The sequence below is a fragment of the Orcinus orca genome, chromosome 14 (assembly GCF_937001465.1).
Source record: "Orcinus orca chromosome 14, mOrcOrc1.1, whole genome shotgun sequence".
Classification (NCBI taxonomy): domain Eukaryota; kingdom Metazoa; phylum Chordata; class Mammalia; order Artiodactyla; family Delphinidae; genus Orcinus; species Orcinus orca.
The window spans coordinates 28,910,031-28,937,747 of record NC_064572.1 but is presented as its reverse complement, the minus strand read 5'-3'; the positions used below and the strand labels follow the sequence as shown (position 1 = coordinate 28,937,747).

At 53.4% G+C, this 27,717-nt stretch overlaps 1 protein-coding gene across 1 annotated transcript in view; it reads right to left on the bottom strand.

The window, feature by feature from the left end:
• The window catches only part of ADAMTS14 (ADAM metallopeptidase with thrombospondin type 1 motif 14), a 97,695-nt gene extending 80,603 nt beyond the window's left edge, over positions 1-17,092 (bottom strand). Inside the window, exons 1-2 of the mRNA XM_004280777.4 lie at positions 16,816-17,092; positions 14,681-15,123 (exon numbers count right to left, since the gene is read on the bottom strand). Of these exons, the coding sequence (XP_004280825.1) occupies positions 14,681-15,123; positions 16,816-16,897 (525 nt within the window). The 5' untranslated portion in view covers positions 16,898-17,092. The remainder of the gene's footprint in view (positions 1-14,680; positions 15,124-16,815) is intronic.
• Between the last annotated feature and the right edge of the window lie 10,625 nt (positions 17,093-27,717).

Sequence of the window (27,717 nt, the reverse complement as noted above, 5' to 3'; positions counted from 1 at the left end):
AATACTACAACAGAGGTGAATCTTGAAAGCATTATGCTAAGTGAAAGAAGCCGGTCACAAAAGGCCACATACTGTACAATTCCATTCATTTGAAACTCTAGAACCGGGCAATCTATAGAGACAGAAGATAGATTAGTGGTTGCCGGGGGCTGGAGTAATGGATCCCAGCTGGGGGTGGCGAGAGGGGGTGGAGAGAGGGGGCGGCGATAGCTAAAGGACACAGAGCTTCTTTCTGAGATAGTGAAAATGTTCTAAAATTGAACATGGTGATAATTACACAATTCTGGGCATATAATAAAAATCCACTGAATCGTACACTCTAAACGGGTGACTTACCTGGTACGTGAATCTCAATAAAGCTGTTAGATGACACACACAGGGAGATAAGCACGGAGATGCACATACGCACAGGAACAAGAGACACACATGCACCCAGATGACACACAGAGGGATGACACACACACAGACGACACACAGGCACTCAGACGACACACATGCATGAGGTGCACAGGCGGCCCGCTACCATGGAAGCGTGAGTCAGCACGGCTGGGATGAAAGCCTGCGGACGCTGAGATTCCACATAATTCAAACCTGATGTGGAAGCCCCAAGCCACAGGAGCTCTGCTGAAGGCTGGGCTGCCAAGGCCTGGGCCCAAGCCAAGGAGAGTCTGAAAGCTGATTCACGCCGAGCTGCAGCCTTGGGGACAGGCAGGAGGAACGAGCCCTCGGAGGATGGAGCCGAGAACCGCCAGGTTTGTCCTCAAAGGGCAACGCACACCCCACACGGGCGCAGCAGAAGTCCCAGAAGGCCCTGAGGCTCAGATGAAGCACGGGAAGAGGAGAGCCTCCACCAGCTGGAGGCAGTTACCCTGGATGAATGCTTGCTGTCTCCGCCCACTTCCCAGGGTCATGACCTCTGCAGGCCTCACACCCTGGGAGGTGCTGGGTGAAAGGCTACTGGGGCCTTGGTGGGCCCAGCCCATTTGTAGCAAAGATCCTTCTCCCCTGCATCCTTAAGGGAAAAAGTCCTTACCAAGAAAAGACTGATTCACAGGAATTGTAAATGTGAGACAGAACATGGGCAAACCAAAGGCTGGTGGAAATGCATCACCTGGGTGTGAACTTGTAGGCAATTTCCTTCTCTTTAAACATTTAGGTGTTTTCTAACTTTTCTATGATTCCCCTATCTGAAAAGGAAACCTGATTCCGCACAGCATGTCTGCCTGCTACAATGAGCAAGAAAAAATTGTATAACAATGACTTTAAAACAAAGTTTAAAAGAAGGAAACAAACCCAATGTAACCCTCCTTTTCTGTCATCCAACCTCCCTGCAAAGTGATGCAGCAGCTACACTTGGGAGTGAAATACCCGGGGCTCTGTCCCAGCCTGGACCCTTCCCAGCTGGGTGACACTCTCCAAGCCTCAGTTTCCATGCCTGAAACGAAATGAAATGATGTAATGAAGGGGACATGCCCCCTGCTGAGGCCTGGCCCACAGCAGGTGTGTGGCCTTTTCCTTTCTTTCCTTCATCGGACTGGCTCCCCTCGTCCCCCAACTTTTCCGTCAAACACAAAGTAGACTTTTCCAGGAGGCTACAGCCGTGGGTCTTACCCCTAGATGTCCATTAGGGTCACCTGGGGAATCTGCAGACCGACTGACGCCCAGGCCACACCCCAGACAAATGAATCACATCTGGGGAGATGGGGCAGTGGTGGGGCAGTGGGTGGGTGGGGGAGCGGCAAGCATCAGCAGTGTCTCAAAGCTGCCCAGGTGATTCTCACGTGCACCCAGGGCTAGGAAGCCCTGGTCTCAATTCTAGAAGCTCCCAAATGGTGCAATGGCACTAAATGGAACGTTTAAGTGATCATCCATGTTTCACAAACAGCAGTATCAGCATCAGGTGTCTGACCAGAATCAGTCGGTCATAATACAGGAAGAGGGCAAGAAAGACAGACAGGGGACAAGAGGACACTGAGTATACACCCGGACCAAGGTGGGGGCGGGGAAGGGGAGTCCAGACAGGCCGGTGACTGCACCCCTCTTACACTGTGCGCATCTCCCCGGGCTGAGCACGACCAAGGATCACCTGGACGACACGTGAGTTGTGCCTTAGGTGCTATCTTAGAACCTAGCCACCGCCTGCCCTTAAGGTGCCACTTCACTGCGAGTGAAGCGTAATTCGCCAAAATTGCCCTGAGCTGGGTGGGTCCGAGAGGTGGGGAGGGAGGCTGTGATCTACTGGGCGGCCAGTGGCCAGTCAATGTTGTCACAGCCCTCCCAGCTGGGAGCCCACAGTGCAGAGAGTGAGGACATTAACAGCGACATCTCTACGTTGCTCCTGCTGCTGCAGGCGGCGACCGAGTCTGTCCTCTGGCTCTGCGGGGAACAGAGCTGCTTAGATCTTCCTGCAGCTCTGCTTCAGGCTTGGCAAATGTTCTTATAGGAAGGGTGCTTGCTTTTTATGACACCCCTCCCTGCCCAGTGGCGGGGTCCTGGCCCAGCGGCAGGGCGGGGCCTCACATGCAGGTGCTCAGAGAGTCCCCCTGTGCTGCAAGCCCCCACCCTGGAGCCCAGCCAGAGTCAAGGGCAGACCTTGCCAGGCTGGCAGCCACCATTAATTTCCATCCCCTTCGCCCAGGAGCCAAGTGGCTCTGAGGCTTCCCCCCTCAGTCACCACCACGGACAGCCCACCAAGCTTGGGCTGGGAGCTCCACCTGGCTCCCTGCTTGGCCCAAAGTCCTGGCAGCAGCGGAGGCTTCAAGACAAGGAGACAGGAAGCAGCCCTCAAACGCCAGGAGGCGGTGTAGCTGCCAGGCCCTGAGCTGGGGAATGGTTCCCCGCCTCTAGGCCTGAACCCTACAGCTCAGAAGCAAGCCAGAGGACAGTGGGGTGGCTCCAGGAAAGGGTGCGGCCGGTCCTACCTGCAGTGGAGGGCTGGCCCCCAGCAGGTCACTTGTCCCTGCCAGGGCTCCCCTCTGATCCATCCTGACATCAGCCTGCCCCCAGAGGGCCCTGCAGAGGCAGGTGAGCACAGGAGAATGGAAAGATGAGTGGACCTAGACACCTGAACTCCTGTGCCGGGCCCAGGTCTAACCCCACATGGGGGTCCTGACAACACATACCCCTCCAGGCATCACCGCCCTCCTCTGCACAGTGGGGACAAGCGGACAAAACCACAGTAGCTGGAAAGCCACACCTGTGCACGCGGGCCTCCATGCCTGTGCCCTGCGGAGAGCTCTGCGGGATGCCCTTCCAGCCCAGCTCACACGTCACCCCATCACCGCCCCCTCCTCCACGTCCCCAGTGGTTCTGGCGGGTGCTCTATCCCACCCACATATGTCTGTCTGTCCCTCTTCCAGATGCGAGCTTCTCCACAAGAGGACAAGTACTGATCCACAACACAGGACCAACTTCAGAACAAGGCACCTTCGGCCAACATCCTCAGGTCCAAGCCTCCAGAATGAACCCCCTTGGGCATACCACCCTTAATGAGAGTCCTCTCCCACAAAACACGCTGTGGCTTAGGGGACAGCCTCGGGACTGTGAATTATGAGGTGAGAAAATATAAGCACTCAACAAGGCCTCTTTGGGCTGGAGGAGCTAATTCAGAGTGTGGGCTCCTGCCAACCTCAAGGGGCGGAAATTAACTTCTGCTGTGGGGCGGGGTGGCCTGGGGGGACGAATGTTTTCTGGACAGATCAAAGGTATAAATATTTGGCTGGCTTAAAAGCAAAAACTGACAAAGGGCTTCAAGTAACGCGTTGGGAACAGGGTTTGCATTCAGACCGACCAGGTCCTAAAAACACTCCCACATTCAGAGGTTTCTCTAAAAGGGCCTGATCTACTGCCCCCTCAGCCATGTTATGGCAAGAAGAAGAAAAGGAGAGTGCAGGGTTTTAATGTTCCACGTCAAGTGACGTGTGCATAACGGCAACCCACTGCCCTGCAAAATTCTGAAAATAGATAAAACAGCGGCAATGGCGACTTGGAGCTGAGATGCACCAGAAGGTTTCGTTTGAGCTTCAAATCCCGCTCACTGGGAGGTTGGCATTTGTTTTCTCTGAACGGGTTTCCCAGTCTTCAGGAGGACAACGACACGCAGAAGTTGAGCTGTCCACCCTTGCAGGGGGAGCCTCGCAAACACCTCCACTCGGCACCCAGGCCCAAGGACTCCCAGGACGCCCCCCACGAGGCAACTGATGGACCAATCCCTTCAGTGTTTGCGCTCTGAAGTCGTTGCCATGGCCACCGAGGCCCTGGCCGTTACAGGATTTAGGACCTCGAGGAACGATTCCCATCTACTAACTCAGGAGAAGCTGTGTGGGATTGTGGGGGGAGCACGGGACTGGGAGTCAGGGACCTGGACCCCATTGGCCCTGACAGTCGCCCACTGCGTGACCCTGGGTGAGTCTTTTCCCTTCCCTGAGCCTCAGCTTCCTTGTCTGGAAAAGTGAGAAGGGGACCGAGAGGCCCCCAAAGCCTCTTCCGGTCATAGCTGAGTTAGGGTGAACTTTGGCAGTGACGCTGAGCTGAGATTCACTGCCGGAGGTGTTCATAACAGGAGGGTTATTTGTGCTGATACGGAGCTCCCTGGAGCTGCCAGGGATGAGGCAGCCTACAAATACTACTGCTACTGTTCTTCTTATTGTTGTTCTTGTTGTTTCTAAGGCTTTATAGGCAGGAAAAGGCCCACATGCTGAAAACAGAAGGCCGGGCCTGGCGGATGATTTGGGAACTTTCCACTGCAGGGTCCGGGGAATGCGGAAATTCCGCAGGTCCTCACCAAAAGCCCAGCCCTGGGCCTGGACCGCACTGAGGCTGGAAGGCAGGTGGAAGGCAAGCACAGCCCCCACCCCACTCACCAGCCCACGGAGCAGCCCAGAGGCCACCCTCCCTCCAGCCAGCCTGAAGATGCCAGGGAAGTAAAATAAAACCAGCCCCTAGACCAGCCCTCCCTGGAATGGGAGGCCGGCTCTGCACGGAAGGAGCAGCAGTGAGGTGATGTCTGGCTTCTATTCCATATCATAAATAAGTTATTAACCCAGAGCAGACAACAAGGCACAGCCGTGGGGAAGCTCGGGAAGTGAAACTGCAAGATCAGACCGCCTCGAAGACTGGAGAACCACCCAGGATCCAGACCCTGGGCCACTCAGACAGAGGACCTGCTGGGATGGGGCCTTCTGGGAAGCAAGAGCACTAGAATGGGCGTCCAGGGGTCTGGAAACAAACCCACTGTGGAACCTGCCTCAGTTTCTATGTTTATTCCAAGAGATCAACAATAATAACAGCAAATGCTACCATTCATTGTTCTGGACACTGTGGCAGCACTTGTAAGTGCCTGATTTCTAATCAACAAAACTACAAGGTAGGAACACCCACTTTACAGATACAGAAACTGAGGCTCAGAGAGGTCGAGCCACTTGCCTAGGGTCAGTATGGGAGAACGATTGCAAAGATGGCTGCAACAATGCCTCCTGTCTCTGCTCCCATGCCTCTTTGAAATGAGGTAGGGTCCATTCCTCCACTCTTGGAAAATCTAGTCTGGCCTTGTGGCTTGCTTTGACCAATAGAATGCACAGAAGCAACATTATGCAACTTCCAAGACTAGAAGATCTTCCTTACGAGATCTTGCAGCTTCCACTTTTACCCTCTTGGAATGCTACCCTGAGACTGCCGTGAAAGAAGCTGGTCTTACCTACTGGAGGATGTGAGGCCACAGACAGGAGAGCTGAGGCTGCCTAGCCAACAGCCAGCGCCAATGCCGGATGTGTGAATGAGGTCAGCCTGGACCTTCCAGCCTCACCAACTGTCCAGGCAGCAACCGGCAGAGGAATCACCCAGCCAACCAACAGAATTGTGGAAAGAATATGCCGTTGTTTTAAGTTCAGCAGTTTTAGGCTGGTCTGTTTCACAGCTGTGGATAACTGATACAGTCACTCAGTTTCCCCACACTGCCTATCTCCCCAGGAAAACCTGCGCTCCCGCCTCCTGGGATTTGGTTGGGGTCAAGTCACCGCATGCCTGCAGCCCCCAGACCACAGCCCCACAAGCAGGAAGTGACCACGGGGGACATACTCTATGAAGTGTAAGAAGGGCTGTAGGCCACTTTCTACCTAAAGACCCACAGTCACCCTGATGTGGCAGGTCAGAAGCTCCCTTTTTCTCTAAAATGACAATTTCTTGTTTTCGTTATAGAAACATAAATTCTACAAAGGACTGAGGGCTTCTCAGGGAACTGTGTTACCTGAATAGCAAACGTGATGAAGCAGGTTGCACCCTCGCAGAGGATGCGAGCTCTGGAGACAGAAACTCGCCAGTAAAGGGCACACTGAGGGCAGGAAAGCAAACAGTCTCGCCTCACCCACTGGCTCAGGCCCACGGGGCATGGGTGCCTGGAGCGCACACTGGGACACGCACTCGGGGGCAGCGTGCACAGCTGACCTGCTGGGCTTGCCGGGCGTGCAGGAGGCCAAGTGGCACTGCGAGTGCCATGTGTCATCCATCGCTGGCCTAGGAGCAGACAGACAGCCACAGAGAGGAGGACAGGCCCGCTGTCCCTCCCCATCTGACAGAGGTGAGAAGATGCCAACGTGAGCTTTATGCCGCCTCTGAAAGGGAGCCCGCCACGTTCCCTCTCCCGGTCCGTCAGCTCACTCAACATCCACTGAGGGCCTGCCCTGTGGCAGGTGCTGGGGTCATAGAGACACACAGGTGACGAAGCTCAGACCCTGCCCTTTGAGAGCCCAATGGGAATGTTCCAGGGGAAGAATGTAGACGGGAGTGAGAAGTTGCAGCCTGAGAAAAAAATGAACAAGCCTGGAGGAGGTTGGGAGGAATGGGCTCTGCCTGCCCAGCTAAAGGCCCAGAGACCCCTCCGGGGTTGTAAAGCAGAAAACTGGGGTACTCTTGACTTCCTCTCCTCTTCTCTCCCGCTCCCATCCCCTCAGACCCGGTGGACTCAACCAATAAATCCACACCATTTAATAGCGACGGCTGAAGCATATCGGGTACTGCGCTAATAAAGCCCTTTGCACACATGACAACTCTTATGAAGTGACTAATATTATCCCCACTTTGCAGATGAGGAAACTGAAGCACAGAGAGGCTTAGTAATTGCCCAAGGCCACACAGCATGAAAAAGCCAAGGCTGGAATTTCAACCCAGGCAGTCTGGTTGCAGGGGTCATGCTCTCATCCCCTGCACTGCTCACTGGCAAGCTGAGGCCTCCAGCTAAGAGCCCTGCTGCATTGGGCCCACACACTGTCTTGAAAAATAGAACACTTTGCTTAAAAATCCATATTTCTGATTTCTCTCTTAAAATTCTCAAATGTGATACCAGATCGGCACTCCCTTTAAACAGGAATTTGCCGCTGTCCCACCTCTCCCCTAGTACCTGGCCCTCTTCCCTTGCGCTAATCCCTGCTCCTAGAGGCAGCTGAAGTCCCGACCTCCTGTGTACCGCGAACCCAGCCCTGTGCTAGGCATGCAGAGAAATGCAAACATTTAAGACAGTTCCTGACTTCTGGGAACTGGGTGGTCAAGATGGGGGATGCCTCAAGCAGAGGGAAGGGAAGGCACCGTGGGAGGCGTGAACAGCATGAGCAAAGGCATGGGCTCCAAAGTGAGGTGCAAACACACCAGGCTGGCTGGGGAGGGTGAGGGTCTGCAGGGCAGGATCCACCATCGGGGCTGGAGAGGCAGGTGGAGCAAGGCGACAAGCTCTGCACCAATGCGGGGCCAGACATCCCCCGCCCCTCCCAGGGTTGTTGGCACAGATGTGTAGGGGCAGGCAGCCCGCAGGCCACGATGTGTGGGGACAGGCCTGCAGGGCAGTTGGGTGAGGGCACCTCTGAAACTCCAGGCCTCACACTCCACATCCCAGGGCAGGCACAGACAGCAAGGCAGAGCTGGGTGCTTGCCAAGGAGCTGCCAGGAAAGCCCACTCACTCCCTAGACGTCATGGAGCAACCCCGGGGCAAGGACAGATATTGGCACAAAGACACCGATGAGCCCCAGGCAAATCTGCTACAATAGGACTGTGCCAGCCTGCAGCTGGAAAGACTAGCAGCTTCCCCAAATACTAAAGTGACTCCTGCTTACAAACCTCCCATGGCTCCCTATGGCCACAGGGGCAAATCTAAGTCCACAGTGAGGCAGAGTTTCTCCAAACTACATTTTCATCGCCCCCCTTTCCAGTGGAGAGTAGCTGAGATGACTCACCATTTCCTGAATCCTGCAAAGACGTAGGATTTCCTTCCCTGCGAATGCCTAAAATTCCTAGCTCTTGGCTTTAAAAGCTCCTATTGATGCTTTTATACCCAGGCCAAATGTCCCCTCTGCTGGGAAGCCTTCCCTGAGCACCTCTCCTTCTCAGTACTCACCTCTAGGCCACCTACCAAGTGCATTACACTTCCCTGCATTCCTACACAACACTGACGTTTAGTGTGATCAGTCTTGTTTCATGCTGTCTACTGTGCATATCGGCCTTCTTTAAACCATGGGTTCTGGAGCACAGGGAGAGAGGGGTGAGTTTCAACCCTGCATCCCCAGGAGCTAGTCAAGGGCCTGGCTGGGGGAAGGTGCCTACAGATTGTTAACAGAATGCTCCACTTGGCACCTCTCAGTACCCTCCTGCCCTGGAAGGCAGGTGGGGTTGTTACAGACCAGTCGTAATACACTCCCGCGCACTGAGCAAGCACCGTTCTGCAGAGAAAGCTGCCACGGCAGAGGGGAGGCAGGGCCTGGCCAACCCGGGAACCAGAGGTGGCCTCGGGCTCACGTCAGAGAGCACTGATAATCTACGTACTGTTGCAGTACGAGGGACTCCAACAATACTTTTAGTACTTCTCACCATTAATGATAGCTGTAATTACTGTAGTAATTACTATAAAAAAGTAATAAATATTACTATTAATAATCCCCATTTTTTAAGGCCCCACCATATACCAGACCCTTCACTTTTTTACATTTTCTTATTTAATCCTCTGAACAGCCCTATAGACGATTGTTCTCCTCTCCTCCTTACAGATGAGGAATCCCAAGCACAGAGAGATTTAGAAACTTATTCAAGGTCACACAGCTAGTCTGTACTAGAGTAGAGAGACTCCACAATTTCTGCCACCCTAGACTGTTTCCTAATTATGACTAAAAATGCCTGTCACGGGGCTTTCTATGGGCCGGGCCCTACGGGTAACAGCTTTACTGAAACATAATTCATGTACCGTACAATTCACCCATTTAAAGTGCAGAATGTCTGTATATGTATATCTGATTCACTTTGCTGTACACCTGAAACACAGCATTGTAAATCAACTCTACTCCAATAAAAAAAATTTCTTTTTTAAATTAAAAAAAAAAGAAAGTGCAGAATGTAATGGCTTTTCGTCTCTGCATAAAGCTGTACAACCACCACTGCAATCATCTTTAGGACGTTTCCTCACCCCACAGAGGAACCCCGGGCCATTTCAACTGTCAGTCCCAACACACACGCCCTCCACCTGGCATCTTAATACCATTTTAAAGACAAAAGGACTGAGGCTCAGAGAACTGCTGGGACTTGCACACCGTTGGGCAGAGGATAGGAAGCAGAGCTGGGACACAGCCTCCCCTGCCCTCTCCCCATACCGCCTGCCAGGGGTCTACTCTGTAACCCGTTAAAAATGCACGTTCTGCAGAGGGTGGAAAACAGAACCAGATGGTGACAAATCTTACACGTGCGGCTGCTTCCACGCCAGGCCCCTGACTCACAGAGGCACTGAGGGCAAAGAGGGGGGGACGTGACGCCTCCCAGCCCCCGTGACCCCAGTGCAGGGGCAGCGAGGCCCAGGAGCCCCGGAGACAGAGGCAGAAGCTGGGCAAGTGGCCTTCAGGAGGCTGGCAGCCTGGGCTCCTGATGGTATGCAGGGGTCCCACTCTGCTGATCTCATTCCTGCACCCCACAACCCCTCCAGGACCCACAAAGTAGTGGCCCCCCCACCCAGGCCTCTATGTGCCTCTCGGGACTTCAGAACCACAACTGCTAGCAAAGAGTCTGTTCTGCACCTGGCCCCAGCCAGGGGACCTGAGATGACCCAGGCCCTCCCTGCCCACAGGACCTGAGGTTTCGGGTCACAGGAGCATTCGGGGGACTGCCACGTTGATTGGCCAGGATCCCCAAGGGAGGCTCTGAAGAGTAGACCAGCAGGCTGCCACTGCTGCCTGGGCGCATTCCCAATCTGGGACCCCAGTGTCTGACAGCTGCCCCCAACCCCAGAGGAAACACTGCAGGTACGACTGGGCCTCCCCACATCGCCTATTTCCTTCCCCCAAACACCCACAAGCCTGCTCTGGGTCAGCAGTTCTCTGCTGGCCAAGGGCCTGGCACTTTCTTTCACGTTTATAATGTCTGAACCATTTTGAGCCAATGCCACCTCCTCCAGGAGCCCTCCCTGATCCCCTAACCAAAACAAACGGGTCCTCCTGCTGCTGACTCACACAGGATTGTAATCTGTCTGCTTTTATGTCTGGTTTCCCATTATCCTCCAGACTCATCTGGGGCAGGGGTCCTGGCTTCCTCATTCCTGGTCCCCCGCCGCCGACCCCCTCCCCGACTATGACACACCAGGCCTTCCAGCAGAGCAGGTGGGAAGTGAGATAAAGTGCCCATTCCTCAGTGTCAGGCATGAATTAACCGCCGTGCACAGAACCCGCCCAGTGTCTGTCCCGGTGCCCGTGGTGACTGACTCTGTGGGACGGCAGGAGACGTGGAAGAGATAATGGTCACTGCTCCCACTGCAGGTTCCAGCTGGAAAGGAGGATCGAGTCATCAGTTTAGACACAGCACTTCTCACCAGAGCAGCTAAAGTCCAAACGGCTGCAAGTCTGTCCACACAGAGGAGGGTTTGTTCCGACCGTCTTCCAACTGGAAGGTCTGCTAAGCCATGAGGGCCAAGCTCAGGATTGGTGTCTTTCCTCTCTGCACCTGCAGCCCCGCCCAGGCCTGGCAGGAGCAGACCCAGGACCCGCCAGGAAGGGGCAGTCGACTACACGTTTACAGTGGCCTGGCTTCAAACTCCTCCAGCAAGGGCTGCCCTGTGTCACAAGGTACCAATGCCAGAGCTAGAAGGTGCTCTGAGCTCATCCATTACAGGCTCCATGATACACCCAGGAGGCAAGGGAGGCCCAGAGAAGGAGGGCAGCTTGCCCAGGGTCACACAGTCAGGGCTCCCAACTCCCAGCCCAGACTCTTCTCAGATAACAGGCTGCTGCTTCCCTGCCCTGGGCCCCCTCTCCTATCCTGCCCTCCCTTCAAGGTCAGACCAAGGCCCACCTGCCCAGTGTCTTCTAGGATCACCTCCCCGGCCCCGTCCAGCATGGTACTCCCTCACTGGCAAGTTCTTTCCTCTGCCCAGAACGCCCTACCCACCCTCTGGCCCCAACAAACTTCTATTCATCCTTCAAGACCCAGTTCAAATACTATCTTCTCTAAAACAAAGATAATAATCACTCCCATTTACCGAGTAGCCCTCCCTGCTGTGCTACAGAAAACCAAAAAGTTACTGTTGAAACTATTTGTGGGGTACCCCCTGCTTAGCACCCAAGTTCCTTGAGGACAGAGACCCGAAGACCTGACTCTCTGCAAAGCAGGGTTACAACAATATCTGTGTACGCACCTCATACAACTGAAAGGCTTTATAAACTATAAAGTCCTGTGCCAATAGAAGCTATATGTATTGATATTATCTTCACACCTCCTCCCCATGACTCAGTTTCCCCACTTACACGATGGCTGAAGTTAATGAATGCACATGACAGTACGTGTGCTGTGCCCGGGCTGTGGCTACGGCTCATGACTGTTGCTGTTATTATTCGTGTCACTTTCACTTTCTCACGTCTCCGTGTGGACCCTGCCCATGGCCAGTGCTCAGTACGTATTTTTTTGGACGGAATGACTTCAGCATTTGAGACATGGAAGAAGATGGGGTTAAAACCCAGAGTCCACGTAAAGATGCAGGGTGAAATCTTATCATCAGAAGGGCTGCACTGTGGCCTTTGAATCCAAAGGTGGCTCAGCTGGGTGACAGTGAACAGCCCTTGCTCTCACGGGACACAGGGCCGTTTTCTGGAGTGGGCTGGAGGTGAGGAAATCCCTGCCCTGGACAGGGAGCCTCTGTGCTGGGCTGTGGTCCCTGTCAGGGACCAGGTCAGGGAGACCCCTGAGAACTGGCCTTAGGGACTGGACTCTGGAGCCCAGGGCACAAGCAGGGGCCCAGCCCAGGAGGTCCAGTTCTGCCTCTCACCAAACGCAGGGACCAGGCAAGCCACTCCCGGAGCCTCAGTTCCACCGCAGAACAGGCTTCCAGAAGCTCGTCCATGGAGCCTCCGAGACCTGACCCAGCTTCTGCAAATGTCACACAGAATCGAGTTCTGTCTGCCAGGGAGGCGTGAGTGCAGCCCCTCCTCGGACAAATGAGAAGAGTAAAGCCCAGAGAGGGGAAGTGACTTGCCCGGGTCACATAGCCAATGAGAACGTTTCCTCAGAAGCCGCCAAAAGTCAGCAACGTCAGCTGAGCATCCAGTGGCCACCTGTCGATGTCTGCTGAGCTGGTTCAATGATAAGAAGGTTTCCAGGGTGCAAAGGGTGTGGGCAGTTACGTATTAATGGCAATGATCAACCACTCACGCCTCTGTTTAGGTCCCCGTGGACACTGATGGAGGTTGTCAAGGAATGTCACCGAACAGCTTACGGCCCATTCGGCTGATGACTTCAAGTCACCACGTCATTCAGCCCAAGCCACTGACGTGCACTGGTGCCTTCTATCTCTCCATCTGCACAGACACTGCATCTCTAGGCGATTCCTCACGTCACTTTGGATTTTCAGCCAAAACTTGTGGCCACAGCATAGCGCTAGCCACAGGCTGAGGAGAGTCCCAGGACCGCTGAGCCAGGGCGGGATGGCGGCCAAGGCTCACCCTGGCACCAGGACAAGATCTCAGGCTTCTCCAGCTATCCTTACAATCTGTGTTCCTCAACGTCCGCTCCACAGAACCCTCGCATTCCAGGTGGTTCTGGTGCACACTCAACTCTGAAAACCAACCACTGCCTAGACCATGCCTCTCAATGGGGGCTCTAGTGCCTCCAAGGGGGCAAAAATTGGTTATCTGGGAGGCAGAAAATTTACTCTTTTCCTATATAAAGCACAGATATTCAGTATAGCTGTGGTATTAAGGTTTCATTGGGGAGCAATTAGGGAAAAAAATGTCTAAAAGGCTCCTCGGGGATGATAATGAAAAAAAGATTGAGAAACCCTGGTCTAGAGAAAGGCAGCCATGACATTCAGCAGGAAGATACCCCGTAAGGATGGGAAGATGGTAAGAAGTGTTCCCAGCCCTGCCAGTAAGGAAAGACTCCTCCCCTTACCATCCCCGCATCTGACGCATCCCTCTCTTAAAGCTCAAAGGCAGACGGGCAAGCAGGTCCTTTCCTGGACATATCGGCTCGTGCCTGGCAAAGCAGAGACCATGAAAACAGTGCCCATCACGGCCCTGGAGCTGCCACGCAGGCTCACAAGGGCCTGATATACAGCAGACTGGGCAGCAAGGGGAATGGGATCCAGCCTGAGTTGAGCACAAGAAGGAGAGAAGCCACCTGTGGCTTTCTGGTTTGCAACATGGAACCAACTAGCAGGGGGTTCCCTGTGCCTGGGAGGAGGGAGCAGGTCCTGAGAAACGGAACTCACATCAGAGAGCCATGGAAGAGCAGGCTGGCTTCGGGACCAGAGACAGTGGGGCACGAGGAAGGACACAGCAGTAAAAATAATAACGGCGGGCTTCCCTGGTGGCGCAGTGGTTGAGAGTCCGCCTGCCGATGCAGGGGACGCGGGTTCGTGCCCCGGTCTGAGAAGATCCCACATGCCGCGGAGCGGCTGGGCCTGTGAGCCATGGCCACTGAGCCTGCGCGTCCGGAGCCTGTGCTCCGCAGCGGGAGAGGCCACAACAATGAGAGGCCCGCATACCACAAAAAAAAAAATAAATTAATAATAATAATAATAACAGCAGCTGATACCGACAGCCCTGACCATGTGCCAAGCAGGGGCCAACCACTGGCCGTGCTGCCTGGTGAGGTAGGTCATATTTTCATCACCAGCACATCAGCTCCAAGAGGGCAGGGTCCTGTGTCTGTCTCAGGCACTGCCGTATCCCCAGCACCCGACTGGCGCGTGGAGCGCGCACAGTAGATACGTGCAGAATGAATAAATCCCACTTCACGGGTAAAGGAAAGGACCACAAGAGGGCAAGTAGCTTATCCAAAGTGACAGGGCCAGTGAGCGGCACAGCCAGGACCCAACCCCAGCAGAGCCGGCCCGCCTCACGCCTGCGTGTGTCTGCTCTCAGACCCCCGACAGGTGAGCTGTGGTCCCGTGTGTCCGTAGATGGTGAGGGGATGAACAGGATAAGGTACCATCCTATCTCGGCCACTTTACAGCTGGCACAGTATGAACCTGGTGGCCAAAGGGGCACGCGGGGCTCTCTCTGGAACGCGGCGCAGCCCCTGACTTGGCCCAGACTGCAGGCTGTGCCCACAGGAATCCCGAACGCGCGGGAGCCAAGGAGAAAACCATGTCGGTCTGGCTCGGTGAGGGGGACGGAGAGGAAAGGGGGAGGGTGGGGGGTGCTGCTTGATGAAAGCCTTGTCCCTTACCAATCCGTCACAGTTGCTGATGGCGACAGCTGCCCCTGGCATGCCCGTGACACCCCCGGTGTAGACACACTCCCTCTGCAAGGGCTGACGGAACAGCTCCCGAAAATCCTCCTGCCACTCCACCGAGGCTCCGGGCACCACCAGCCGCCGGTTGGGCCGCAGGTGTAAGTGCAGTTCCTCCCCAGAAACAGTGACGTTGAAGTAGAGGGAGGAGCGCCTCCCGCTGCCAGGCTGCAAGGTCACTCCTTTGGGGCGCAGTGGGCTTCGAGCCACCCGCAGGTGACCGGAGTGTGACAGTGGTGCGGGTGGTCTGTCCACCTCTGTACTCCCTGAGGAGGCTGCTGGTGGCCCAGATACCACGTGGGAGAGGAAGCGTCCCTGAGAATCTGTGCTGCAGGGCACTGTCACACCATAGTCACTGAGCTTTCTTGAGAAGCGCAACTCTGTTGGAAATAAAGAAAGAGTTACTTCGGTGCCGTCTGGGCAGAGCTAAGCGGGAGAAGCTGGAAATCCCATGGGGGCAAGGGCTCTGCAACCTTGACCGTCACCTTGGAGGAACCCCTTAGCCCAATTTCATCTATTTCTCATCCAGTGCTTCCAGAGCCCTTGGATCTCTGCACTTGGATGATCGGTGTTCAAGTTCGTAAACCGCTAGACACACGTTGCTCCCCACAGCCCCCAGGCCCTTGTTACAGCTGGCGGAGGGAAACAAATGATGCCAGAGCCCTGTCACTCTAGCAACAAACCTTCCAACCTTGGGCACTACAGAGGAAATTCCCCGAAAGCCCCCAGGGCAAAGAGGGATGGCTGGATGTGCCCAAACTCCCCAGTGCCCTGAAGTCACCAGCCCACCCCGGGGTAGGTAGGGCCCTCGTCGCCAAGCTCCCGGAACACAGCTGGCAAAACAAACACACCTAGAAACTCAGGGCCTCCTGGGCACGTGTCAAGGAGAAAAGAGGAGCTGGAGAGGGAAGGGAGGGAATACAGGTTCCACATTTTTCCAGGTTTAGAAAGAAAACTTTTTTAAGCAGCAGTGGCTGCCGAGATTTTCACATGGCCCAGCCCCAAGCTGGGTAAATATAGATCTTCAAAAATAAAAGTAGACACAGGGGTGACCTGCCCACTCGGACTGAATTAAGCGTGAGGTCATGGCCCCATGCTCCAGGCCGCATGCCAGCAGCCCGTCCTCACACAGCTCTCGCTAAGCCGAGCCAGGCAGGGCAGGAATGACAGCTCCCTGGCTTCTAGGCCTAGTGATTCATGGACAGGACTTAGGGAGGAATTTTCATTTCCACACAGCTCTATCTCGTGTCCCCAGCCCCCTTCACGGCACTGATAAAACCTAGAAAATGATGTGCCCTGAAAATCCCTCCTGCCCAAGGCAGTTATTGGAGGGCGGGGAGGGAGACGACGAACTTTCCTCTGGTTTTACCCTTTGCAGCAGAACACCCCCAAGACTTCAGCTGGGGGGATCCTGTTTGGTACGTGAACAGAGCTCAGAGACAAGCAGGCACCCTGCCTGGAACTGACCAGAGCCCCCTCCCCATGCTCAGAGCCACCAGGAGGGCACCTCACACTGCAAAGTGAGGGTGGAGTGTGTCTGATCTGCGTGTGAGAGGCTGTCTGCACAGCACAGAGTGTGAGAATGCTGGGGGAGAGGGATGTATGTGTGTTTCTGTGCAGCAGTGTGAGTGCCCGGTGTTCACTGGGGTGTGGGGCAACCACCTGCCAGCCTGATTCTGTGTGTGTGACAGACACTTGCACATACGTACACACATATGTGCACACATGCATACAAGCTGGAGACAGAGAAGACACTGAGGGAAAGACACACAGGAGCGAGAGACAGAGAGTGAGAGAGACACAGAGACCAAGAGACAGATACACAACCCCGAAGAAAAGGCTCCTATCCTCAAGTGCTCTCCTGGAGTCTCTCCCTAGTCTTGTGCCAGAAAGGAAGAGAAATCCCCGGACAGCGTCGGTGGCACTGGGGTAAGAAAAGAGAGCTCAGACCCAGCGTGTGCACAGCCTCCCACCCTCTCGAAAGCTGCCGGGCTCCTCGGGCACCCTCGGGCCACCCTGACCCGCGTGCACCCCGGACCCCGCGCGCCCCTGCGCGCCCTACCCGCACGCACCTGGGGTCCTGCTGCCCGCGTTGGCGCAGAGCGCACAGTGCAAGAGCAGCAGGCAGGACAGCCGCGCGCGGAGAGGAGCCATGTGGCCGCGCGGGCACGCGGGCCGGGAGGGCGCCGAGCCCCGAGCTCCGGGCTGCGAGCGAGACTGGGGCGCGCTCGGGGCTCCGGCCGGCCTCCGCCTCCTCCGCCGCCTCCCGCCTCGCAGCCTCCAGCCGCCCGATCCCGGCCCCCCGCGCGGCGCCGCCGTCTGGACCGCTGGCTCCGGGAGCCCGAGGTTGCCGGCGGGAGAGCGGAGCGGCCGACGCGCCAGCGCCCCCACTGCCAACTGCTGGCGGGTCAATCCGCCAGCGCCTTGACGCTCCGGGACGCTGCGGGAGCCGGGCAAGTGGACCGCGGGGCGGGCCGGGGGTGGGCACACTGGCGGGGCGGGGCCGGGCGCGGGTCGGAGCTGGGGGCTCAGAGCGCCCGTGGGCGGGGCGCAGGGCGCGGATCGGAAGTGCCACGCGGAGCCCGAGCTGGGGCTTCGGGCTCCCTGGGCGAGTGTCCCCTCAGGCTCATGGGCTCCCCGGGAGTGATGGCCCTTACTTTCCTCGGCTCCTCCGCCCCACCACCCTTTACTTGACTGCAGGGCCCAGTTTCCAGAGCTCCTGGGCCGATGGGATGTCCCACTGCCTTTGGATGGCGAGATGGTGAGCACCCGCCCCCCCCCAAGAGAGTGTCTCCTTTCTCTCCTAATGGTCTTGATGCCCCCAGTAATCTTCCGCCCCTTGAATCTACCCATTTTGCAGACTACAGCTCCCTGGGCCCCCAAGTGCAGTGACTGAACTGTGTCTTAGTCAAGAGCAGGGCTGAGCAAGGTGAGCCGAGAGCCCTGGCGTTACAGTCAGCCAGACCTGATTGAAATCCTAGCTCTGAGCCTCGGTTTCCTCGTCTGCGAAATGGGTGTTAATTATAGCACATAGTAAGGTTCAATAAACAACCATTCTCTGCTTCCACACCTGGCACCAATGTATCCACCACACAGCCTAAGGTGGGAAAAACTGAGTCTAAGAGATAAGAGTGGCTGCTGGTTTTGCAATGCTGCTGAGACCCGTTCAGTAGTCAGGCAAACAGGCCAACTCCTGCTTTCCTTTCCTGCTTTACTCTGTGAATGTGTTCCTAACAATTTTCGAATGCACTGTAAATCCAGAGGTGGGAATTGGAGAAAGGAGTTTTGTTATTTTTGGTTTGTTTTGTTTTTAAGAACTGCAGAGTAAAGAACCTTTCTGTAAAGTGTATAAAGACCCCTAATCTTTCTTTTGAGTTCAGACATTTTGTTGTAGGGCTTTCTTAAAGGGTGGCCAACTTGTGGGTGCAAATTCTCTGACCAGACTTCTCTTGGGAATCCCTGGGTCCCCTGCAAGAGAACTTGGGTTCCTGCCCTCTTCTCTCCATGTGAGGTTTCCCAGTCCACACCCTCCCTGGGCTCTGAATATGGTCCCACTTTGTGGGCAGAGAGCTGGAATCTTCATCCTCACGGCTCCAGGACCTGACTCAGGCCTCCTGGAAAGCAGCACTTGTGGAATGAATGAAATGACATCAGGGTTTTGGAGGGCCAGTACATTTATGAAGGAGGTTCAGAGAGCTGAGGTGACATGTCCCAGGTCACACAGCTCATTTGCAGCAGAGCTGGCATCAGGACCCAGAATCTAGTGCTGAGCAGGAGAGAGAGACAAGGGTAGGGGTCAGAAGGCTGTTGTAGGCTAGACTGCCAGTACAGACCAAGTGACCAAGGGCAAGTCATTTCCCCCTTTGGGCTGCAGTACCTCATCTGTCAAAGGGGAAATGGTGAGGATCACAGGAGTCACAGACGTAAACTTTAAAGTCCTGTGGAAATGCAGAGTGTGTTCTATTCCAAGCAACATCAGAGCATCCAGTTATTCGAAATGGCACCAGCAAACAGATCTATATTAAGTTTGGGAAGAACAGAGTTCTCTTTCTCCTCTTTCTGGTTCTTTAAGATCCGTGAAGTCAAGGGCCAGACTGTGGTTTTGTGTGTGAGGGCTGATGAAGCAAAAGTGTGAGGTGTCCACGTGTCAGTGGGAACTTGCAGGAGAGGCAGTGAACCGTCTCCATTCTGGCCCTCCGCAAACCCGCCAGATGAGCTCAGGATTAAATGGCCTGCCTCCCTTCTCAGGGGCTCAGTTTTCCCAACTGCAGAGTGGGGGCCCTGTGGCGACAGAAGGGAAAAGTCGTGGCATGTGACTGCTAATTTTCTCCCTCTGCAGGGCCATCCCAGAGGAGCTTGCAGTGCTCTCCCTGGACTCCACCCCATACTTCCTGCCTTAGACTTGGTAAGTCAAGAGGGAGAGACTACAGCTGGGACCCCAGCAGCCTGACTCATGAACTGTGGGCTGAGGCCTTCCCTGGAGCCAGTCTCGGCAAGCAGAGAGCAAAACCTTTCCCTGGCTCTCTACCCCAGCCCCCTTCCCTGGGGCTACAATGGTTGCTTTTGTTGGCAAATATTGTATGTCCAAGCTCTTTTCTACTGAGGAAGCCTTTGTTAGGAAGAGGGGACATGGGAGCAGAGCTCGGAGCCTGGGCCAGAAGGTGGAGGAAATGGCTGCGTGGCCGGCCGTGTTTCTGGAGATGATCGGAGCCAAAGCAAAGAAATCTCCTGGCATCTGCTGGAACCCTCCAAGGACGGCAGGTTCTGGGCTCCCAGTCTCCCGCCTGAGATTCTGCTTGGATGTTTCTCTTGCTCACAGCCCTCCGACACTTGTCCAACACTCCTCCCGCCCAAAGCCCTGGCAGGAGATGGGGAGATGCAAACAGCTTGCACTGCACACAGTCGGCAACCACCTGGAAGACGTGACAGGTGCAAGAGAAAGCCTGACAACCAGGAGAGACAGGGACGGAGAAGTGCTCACCGGATGCGGATGCGGGAGGAGGGTCACCCGTGAGCGCCCCCTGAGGAGGAAGACAGCCCCAACCACTGGCACATTCTCCTTTGAGCACAGACAAAACCCTAGAGACTGGAGCTGGAGGTGCCCTGAGACAGTCTCCAAGCCAGTGCCCCAACCCCATTTTACAGGTTCTGTCTAGAGAGGGAGGGGGCTCGCCTCTGGTCACACAGCTAGTTTAGAGTGAGACTAAACCCAGGTACCTGCTCTCTCACCTGCAGGAGCACAGCCTCTCTCCCAGGTACCAGCTCTTTCCCTCCCCTGCTCCACCTTCCAAGAGGAGGAAGAGGGGGTTTGAGGTTGAGACAGCAAAATCTCCCCACCTCAGGGGGCGTCACAGACGCCCCTAAGGAAGCAAGAGCCTCAGCCTGAGACAGGTGTGTGCAGCAAGAAGCCAGGAAGTCCCTGGCAGGATGTGGATGGGGGACACGACACACTAGTGGCATAGGCTTGTCACAGCTTGGGGGCCCAGCAGGTGGCTGTCATTTGTTGAGTGCCAGCTGCTGTGCTTTACATGTTACCCTGAAACACACACAGAGCGGCCCTTTCTCGTGTCTCCTGGTGGGACCAGTGGCCCTCTGGGCTCTGACGTACTCAGGCGAGGAGAAAGGGAATTCCCCCCTAGCTCAGTGACAGCCACACCATCCACCCAGTTAGGAAGCCAGACAGCCAGGCCACCCTAGTCACCAGCGCACCTCCAAGCCCTATGTGCTCAACTCCAAAGGACCCCCCAATACAGCTACTTCCATCTCAGATGCGTCCCCTGCCCCACCAGGTCACCAGCGTCCCTTCAATGGTCACTGCCATAAGTTTGTCCTAACAGATCCTCCCCCCAGCTCTGGCCCCTGACACCTCTTCTCCAACTGCATCCGAGGACATACTTGAATCACACCTTAGATCATGTATCTGCCTTTGCTATAAAACCTCCAAAGGCTCTGTTACTCTTGGGATAAAGACCAGACTCCCTAACACAGCCTATGAGGCTCTGCACAGGGTGGTCCTGCTGTCCTTCCTGCCTCCGTGTCCCCCCACTCACAGCCCTCCAGGCTAGCTCCTTGTATGCACCATGCTCATCTTGCCTCAGGGCCTTTGCACAGGCTGTCCACTCTGCCCTGAATGCTCTATCCTGCCTCTTTGCCCAGTCAATCCCTGCTCACCCTTTGGACAGCCTTCTAGTCGTCACTACCTGAAGCCTGTCTGGCCCGCCCAACCAGGGACACCATCTCTGTCCATCTCCTTCACAGTACTTCTCATTGTTGAGTTTCACCTGATTTTGTGTGATTCACAGATTAACATCTGCTTCCCCCCCTGGACCACACGTTCCACAGGGAGCAGGGACCTTGTCTGGATTTTTTTCCAAATTGTATCCCCAGTGCCTGTCCTGTGTTTGGCACCTAGTGGGCCCTCAATAAATATTAGTTAAATTAATAATCAAATGAATGGAAGCTGAAGAAGGAAAAGTTCATGGAAAATTTGGGGAGCTAACCATTTATAAAAACTGCCTAGCATAGGTAAATCTATAGAGATACTAATTAGGTTACTGGCTGCCGCGGCTTGGGGAGGAAAGGAATAGGGAGTGAGTGCTAATGGCTGTGGGGCTTCGATCTAAATTCAGATAGTAGTGATGACTGCATATATTTAGTATATATGTGACTATACTAAAGACACTGTGACTATACTAGAAACACTGAATTGTACACTTTGGAAGAATGAATTTTATGGTATGTGAATTACATCTCAATAAAGCTGTTTAAAAAAAAAGAAAAAAATTGGGTACAACCATTATGGAGAACAGTATGGAGCTTCCTTAAAAAACTAAAAATAGAATTACCATGTGACCCAGCAATCCTACTACTGGACATATACCCTGAGAAAACCATAATTCAAAAAGATATATGCACCCCAGTGTTCACTGCAGCACTATTTACAATAGCCAGGAACTGGAAGCAACCTAAGTGTCCATTGACAGATGAATGGATAAAGAAGACGTGGTACATATATACAATGGAATATTACTCAGCCATAAATAAGAACGAAATAATGTCATCTGCAGCAAAATGGATGGACCTAGACATCATCATACTGAGTGAAGTAAGTCAGACAGAGAAAGACAAATATCATATGATATTGCTTATGTGGAATCTAAAAAAATGATACAAATGAACTTATTTACAAAACAGAAATAGAGTCACAGATGTAGAAAACAAACTTATGATTACCAAGGGGGAAAGGGTGGAGAGGAGGGATAAATTGGGAGACTGGGATTGACATATACACACTACTATATATAGATAGATAAGGATAGATAACTAATAAGGACCTACTGTATAGCACAGGGAACTCTTCTGAATACTCTGTAATGACCAGAAAAGAGTGGATATATGTATATGCATAACTATTCACTTTGCTGGACAGCAGAAACTAACAAAACATTGTAAATCAACTACACTCCAATAAAAATTTAAAAAAAGAAAGAAGGAAGGAAGGGAGGGAGGGAGTGAGGAAGGAAGAAAGGAAGAAAGGAAGAAAGAAAATTTGGGGAGTTAAGCATTTCCCATTTCCAGGGGAAAGCCTGAGACATATACTTGCAAGTTCTGATTCCACCATCAACAAGAAGGTCACCAGTCTCCACAGTCAGGCAGAGATGGGGGAGAAGAGTCGCCTTTGTGTCCCCCCCAACCCTTGAAGAGATACTGAAAATAACAAAGCAATCATCACAGCAGCCACCTACTGACCAGGCACTTTGCATATCTGCATCCGTTCCCACAACAGCCCTAGGCATGAGTATCCTCATCCCCCTTGCAGGCTATGCAAGGTTAGGCGATTGCCCCAGGCAGTACTTGCAGCTACTTAATATCAGGCATATTCACTCCCAAGTTGGATTCCAGCCCACAAGCTTCTGAGTACACGTGGTGCCTGCATGAGATTCCCCCACCCTCGTCCCCTTAGAGGTCACCTAGTTCATTTTGTCTTCCTTTTTATTTTCAAAAAACCTTTTTGTTGTGAAAACTATAACACATACAGACAAGTGCCAAGTGCTCATTTTATAAAGGGCTAAACTGAGGCCCAGAGAGCAGAGGTGACCTTTTCAAGGCCACACAGTGAGATCACTCAGGAGCAAAATAATACCCCAAGACTCCTGGTTCCTGGTCAGGTGATCTTAGAGCATCACCACTCTAGGCTCCTCCCACCCAGGACCAGGCCCCTCTGGCCGTTCATCATTGGTTCCCACCTCAGCCCAAAGTGAAGATGAAGAAAAGTTTGGATCTCTTCTTCCTGATACCTGAGAGCCACTGTCCTGCCAAGAAGTCCTAGGCCAGTGGTTCTCAAATCAGGGTTTCCCGGAGCAACAGAATATCGGCATCACTTCAGTGTCTGTCATCAATGCAGATTCTCAGGCCCCACCCCAGACCTGCTTAATCAGGAACTCAGAGGAGGGGCCCAGTAATCTGTATTTTAACAAGTCCTCCAGGGCATTCTGATGCATGTTCCTATTTAAGAATCATTATTGTAAGCATAGCCTTGAAAATAGGGGCAAGAGTGGGACGGAGAACAAACTCACTGAGGATTTGTGACCTGTTCCTTATTGATGGCTGCCCCCCCCCTCACCTCCCATCCCGTCTCCAAAACCCGAGCTTGAGTTTATGTGAACTCTGAGTCCTTGGCAGAGCTCCGGGACATACAGAGGAACCAGGCCCTTCTCCACATCACCCTTCTCCCTTTTTCCCCCAGCATTCCCTCTGCACATTTTTTGGCAAATGTCTAATGACCGTATCTAGGAGACCCGGATGGGCTAAGTTAACCACAGTGATTTGTCATGCATTACAGAACAGCTGATACCCCCGAGACCAGCTGAACCATGAGATCAGTTAGAAACAATGCTGTCGTGCCCTGTGTGTAGACCTTCTGTGGTCGTGGTTACTGTGTGTTGAGGGTTCAGGGAGAGGAGGTCTCCCTGTCCTTGTAAGGAAGGATGCCAGAAAGGCCAGCTGTCCTTCAGGAACTCTCCTTCTGCCATTTCCTCTCCCCAAACTGTCGGTCTACAATTACAATACCAGCATCCCTCTAGCCAAAGTCCAGTGCAGCCCCTGACACTGGCCCTTTGGGGTTCAAGAGAGGTAGTGAAACCGAGCAGGACCCTGTGTCCCCTGTTTCTTGTTTGTAGGGAATAGGCTTCAGCCTCCATGACCTTCCCTGAGTTCCAAAGGGCAGGTTCAACGGGTTGCTAATCAGGGAAGTGAGGGGATGCAGAGACAAGGAAGGAGCAATCAAGAAACAATAGTGCAGGGCTTCCCTGGTGGCGCGGTGTTAAGAATCTGCCTGCCAAGACAGGGGACACGAGTTTAAGCCCTAGTCCGGGAAGATCCCACATGCTGCAGAGCAACTAAGCCCATGCACCACAACTACTGAGCCTGTGCTCTAGAGCCCACGAGCCACAACTACTGAGCCCACGTGCCACAACTACTGAAGCCCACATGCCTAGAGCCCGTGCTCTGCAACAAGAGAAGCCACCGCAATGAGAAGCCCAGGCACCGCAAGGAAGAGTAGCCCCCACTCGCCGCAACTAGAGAAAGCCCGTGCACTGCAACAAAGACCCAACGCAGCCAAAAAATAAAATTAATTAATTTAAAAAAATATATTTATTAAAGAAAAAAAGAAAGAAACAATAGTGCAGCCTTGTGGCAGGGTCCTGGTTCCACCTCAAAGGATACACATAACAATATCTTTGAGCTCTTCTGCAGAACTAAAACCCCCAACAAACGGAAGATGTTAACTACAGTACTTGATGAAGCATTCGTCATTCCAGAGAGGTCACAGTTTGATAACCTCGAGAACCACAGAAGCTCATCAGGAGACCACCTGAGTTCAGATTAAAGGAGCGCAGGCCCTGCACACACCCTGATCCTTAGCAGCGACCCCACCTTTGAACCAGTGCTATAAAACTCCGCACCAAATCCCCCAGGTTGGGACACACAGATTTTGAGGGCATGAGCCCGCTGTGTCCCCCTTTGCCTGTCAAAGCAATAAACCTATTCTTTTCTACTTCACCCAAAACTCTGTCTCTGAGATTTGATTTGGCACCAGTGCACAGAGGCCAAGTTTTCGGCATCACTAGGCAGAAAGCAGAGACCACTCCCATTTCCTGGAGCCCCTTGGGTATGACAGAAGGACTCGGAGAGATTTGGCAAGGACCCATTTCTCACAAGCCTTTCTTCCAATCCTGGTGTCCCCTCAGATGCCATGGTGGCACCCTGCAGCAGAGAAGAGCCAGGCCTCCATTCTGTTCCTTTCTCCAGATCAGTTGAGTTACATGTAACAACAACAAAATTAAATATAGCTTCATTTATTACCCCATGTAATATGGAATACTGGAGCAGGCCCATTCCGGCCTGGTTAATTTGGCAACCCAAAAGAATCATCCGACACCCCAGCTCCTTCCTCTTTCCATTCTGCCATGTTTGGTGGTTAGTCTCATCCTCAGGCTTGTCCCTTCTGAGTCACAAGATGGCTGCATTAGTGCCAGGCAACATGTGTTCACCAGATGCGAAGATCACCAGAGGCAATGGAAGAGGGAGTTCTTTCTTGTCCCCACTTTAAAAAAATTTTACTATGCAAATTTTCAAACATACACAAAAGATGACAGAATAGTATGAAGGCCCGCCTCTCCCCACTTTCACCCATAACCCAGCTTCAATCATTAGCAGCCCCTGGCCAATCATGTTTTCTTTACTTCCTCCCCTCCACACCCTGGGTTATTTGAAAGCAAATCTCAGGCATTATCTCCCATTTAGTATCAGTAGTTAATAGATAAAGACTCTCTCTTCTTTAAAAACAAAACAACATCAACAACAAAAACCGTAATGTCTCTGTCACACCTAACAACACACCTAACCACAATTCCTTCAGATCATCTTATATCCCATCATTGTTAAAACTGCCCCGACTGGCACAACTTTTTTTGTTTTGTTTAGTTTTAAGACTTGGTTTGTTCGAATCAGGGTCCAAACAAAGTCCACACATTGCATTTGGCTGTTGTGTCACAGAAGAGTCTTTTCATCTAAACCAGGGGCGGGCAAACTACACCTAGGGCCAAATCCCGCCACCGCCCTGTAAACACTCCCACCCACATCCACTTGTTTACATGTTCTTTGGCTCATTTCTTGCTACAAAGAGAGTGGAGTCGTTTCTCCAGAGCCAGCATGGCCCGCAAAGACTGAAATATTTATTACTTGGTCTTTCCAGAGAAGGTTTGCTGACCCCCAATCTAAACAATTTCCTCCTCTTTTTTTCCTCTCCATTTTTTGATTGAAGAAACCAGGACATTTGTCCTACAGAATTCTGCATTTTCTCGTGCCCCTTTTGACGAACAAGGTAAAGGCTTCCAGAGGCCCCCTTGCAGCAGTTTCCCCTCAGAGTCCAGAACTGCCCTCAGCCCATTCCTCAGCCAGTCCCCAACAAGGGCCAAGGCCCTCCTATGCAGCCATAGCTGCTCTGAAGAAGATGAACAAATCATGTTTCTATGAAAAAGGAGGGAGGGCAGTGAATGGTTACTATGTGGGAAGCCCAGATTGATTCCAACTTTCCAAAATGAGCCAACTCAGCAAAATGCCACAGCTGGTCCTGTCTCCCTCTGCGGCTCTAATGGTCAGGGTGGCCTCCTCACTCCCAGGACACAGATTCTCCCTGCTCGGGCTTCCAACTCGTGGCCAACAACTAACAAACTCCTGGCATGCCCCCGTCGCAGCTCTGTGCTGGACACCGGGAGTCAGAGGTGACCGTGGCAAACCAGTCTGTGTGTTCTGCCCTCACCGTCTAGTTGAAACAGGAGGGAAGGGGGCAGGGCACAACCTTTAAAAGAATGAAAGAATGACATAGCCCGAGGACACGACATAAACTGATTAGAACCAAGTAGGTCGGGTTCCCCTGGTGGCACAGTGGTTAAGAATCCGCCTGCCAGTGCAGGGGACATGGGTTTGATCCCTGGTCTGCGAAGATCCCACATGCCACGGAGCAACTAAGCCCACGCGCCACAACTACTGAGCCTGCGTTCTAGAGCCCCCAAGCGACAACACAGTTGCAGCCTGTGTGCTGCAACTACTGAAGCCCGTGTGCCTAGAGCCCATGCCCTGCAACAAGAGAAGCCACCGCAATGAGAAGCCCGCGCACCGCAACGAAGAGTAACCCCTGCTCGACGCAACGAAAGAAAGCCCGTGTGCAGCAATGAAGACCGAACGCAGCCAAAAATAAATAAATAAAATTTAAAAAAAAAAAAAAGAACCAAATAGGTCCAAGATGGCAGATGAGTCGACTTCCACTAGATCTTGAGCCTCAGTATACGCTCACTGTAACACATCAGCAAGCTAAATGACACACCCACAGGCGCCGTGACAGTCCCAAGGCCGGCCATAAAGGTCAAAAAGTGGGTGGTGGCCCAATTTCTGGAAATCTCCACCCCTTCCCCAAAATAGCTGGAATACTCCCCCCAATCATTAGCCTATGAAATTACCCACCCCTATAAACACTGACAACCCCATACCCTGGTGCCACTCTCGCCTTCTGAGATGGCCCACACTCTGTCCATGGAGTGTGTATCTCCCTAAATAAACCTTCCTTCACTTTACGATGGCTCGTTCTTGAATTCTTTCCTGCGCAAAGCCAAGGACCCACGCTTGGTGGCTGTCCCAGGGACTCGTCTGAGACCTGGGACGTGACCATCCTCTTGAGCCTCACTCTATTTCCTGCAACATAGTGAGGGTCACAGACAAGGGGGCTCTGTTGGGGGGGTGACCTGCTGGGAGGGGTGTAGGCGCAGGTGCTTGAGGGCACAGAGCAGGGACTCCAAACCTATAGGTGAACCGATGGAAGATGCTTCCTGGAGGACATGCCCTGTGGCTGGTGGAGAGAAGTGGGCAGGGATCCGACCCTGAGGTGCCTAAAAGGCCATGTCCAGGGCTCTGGC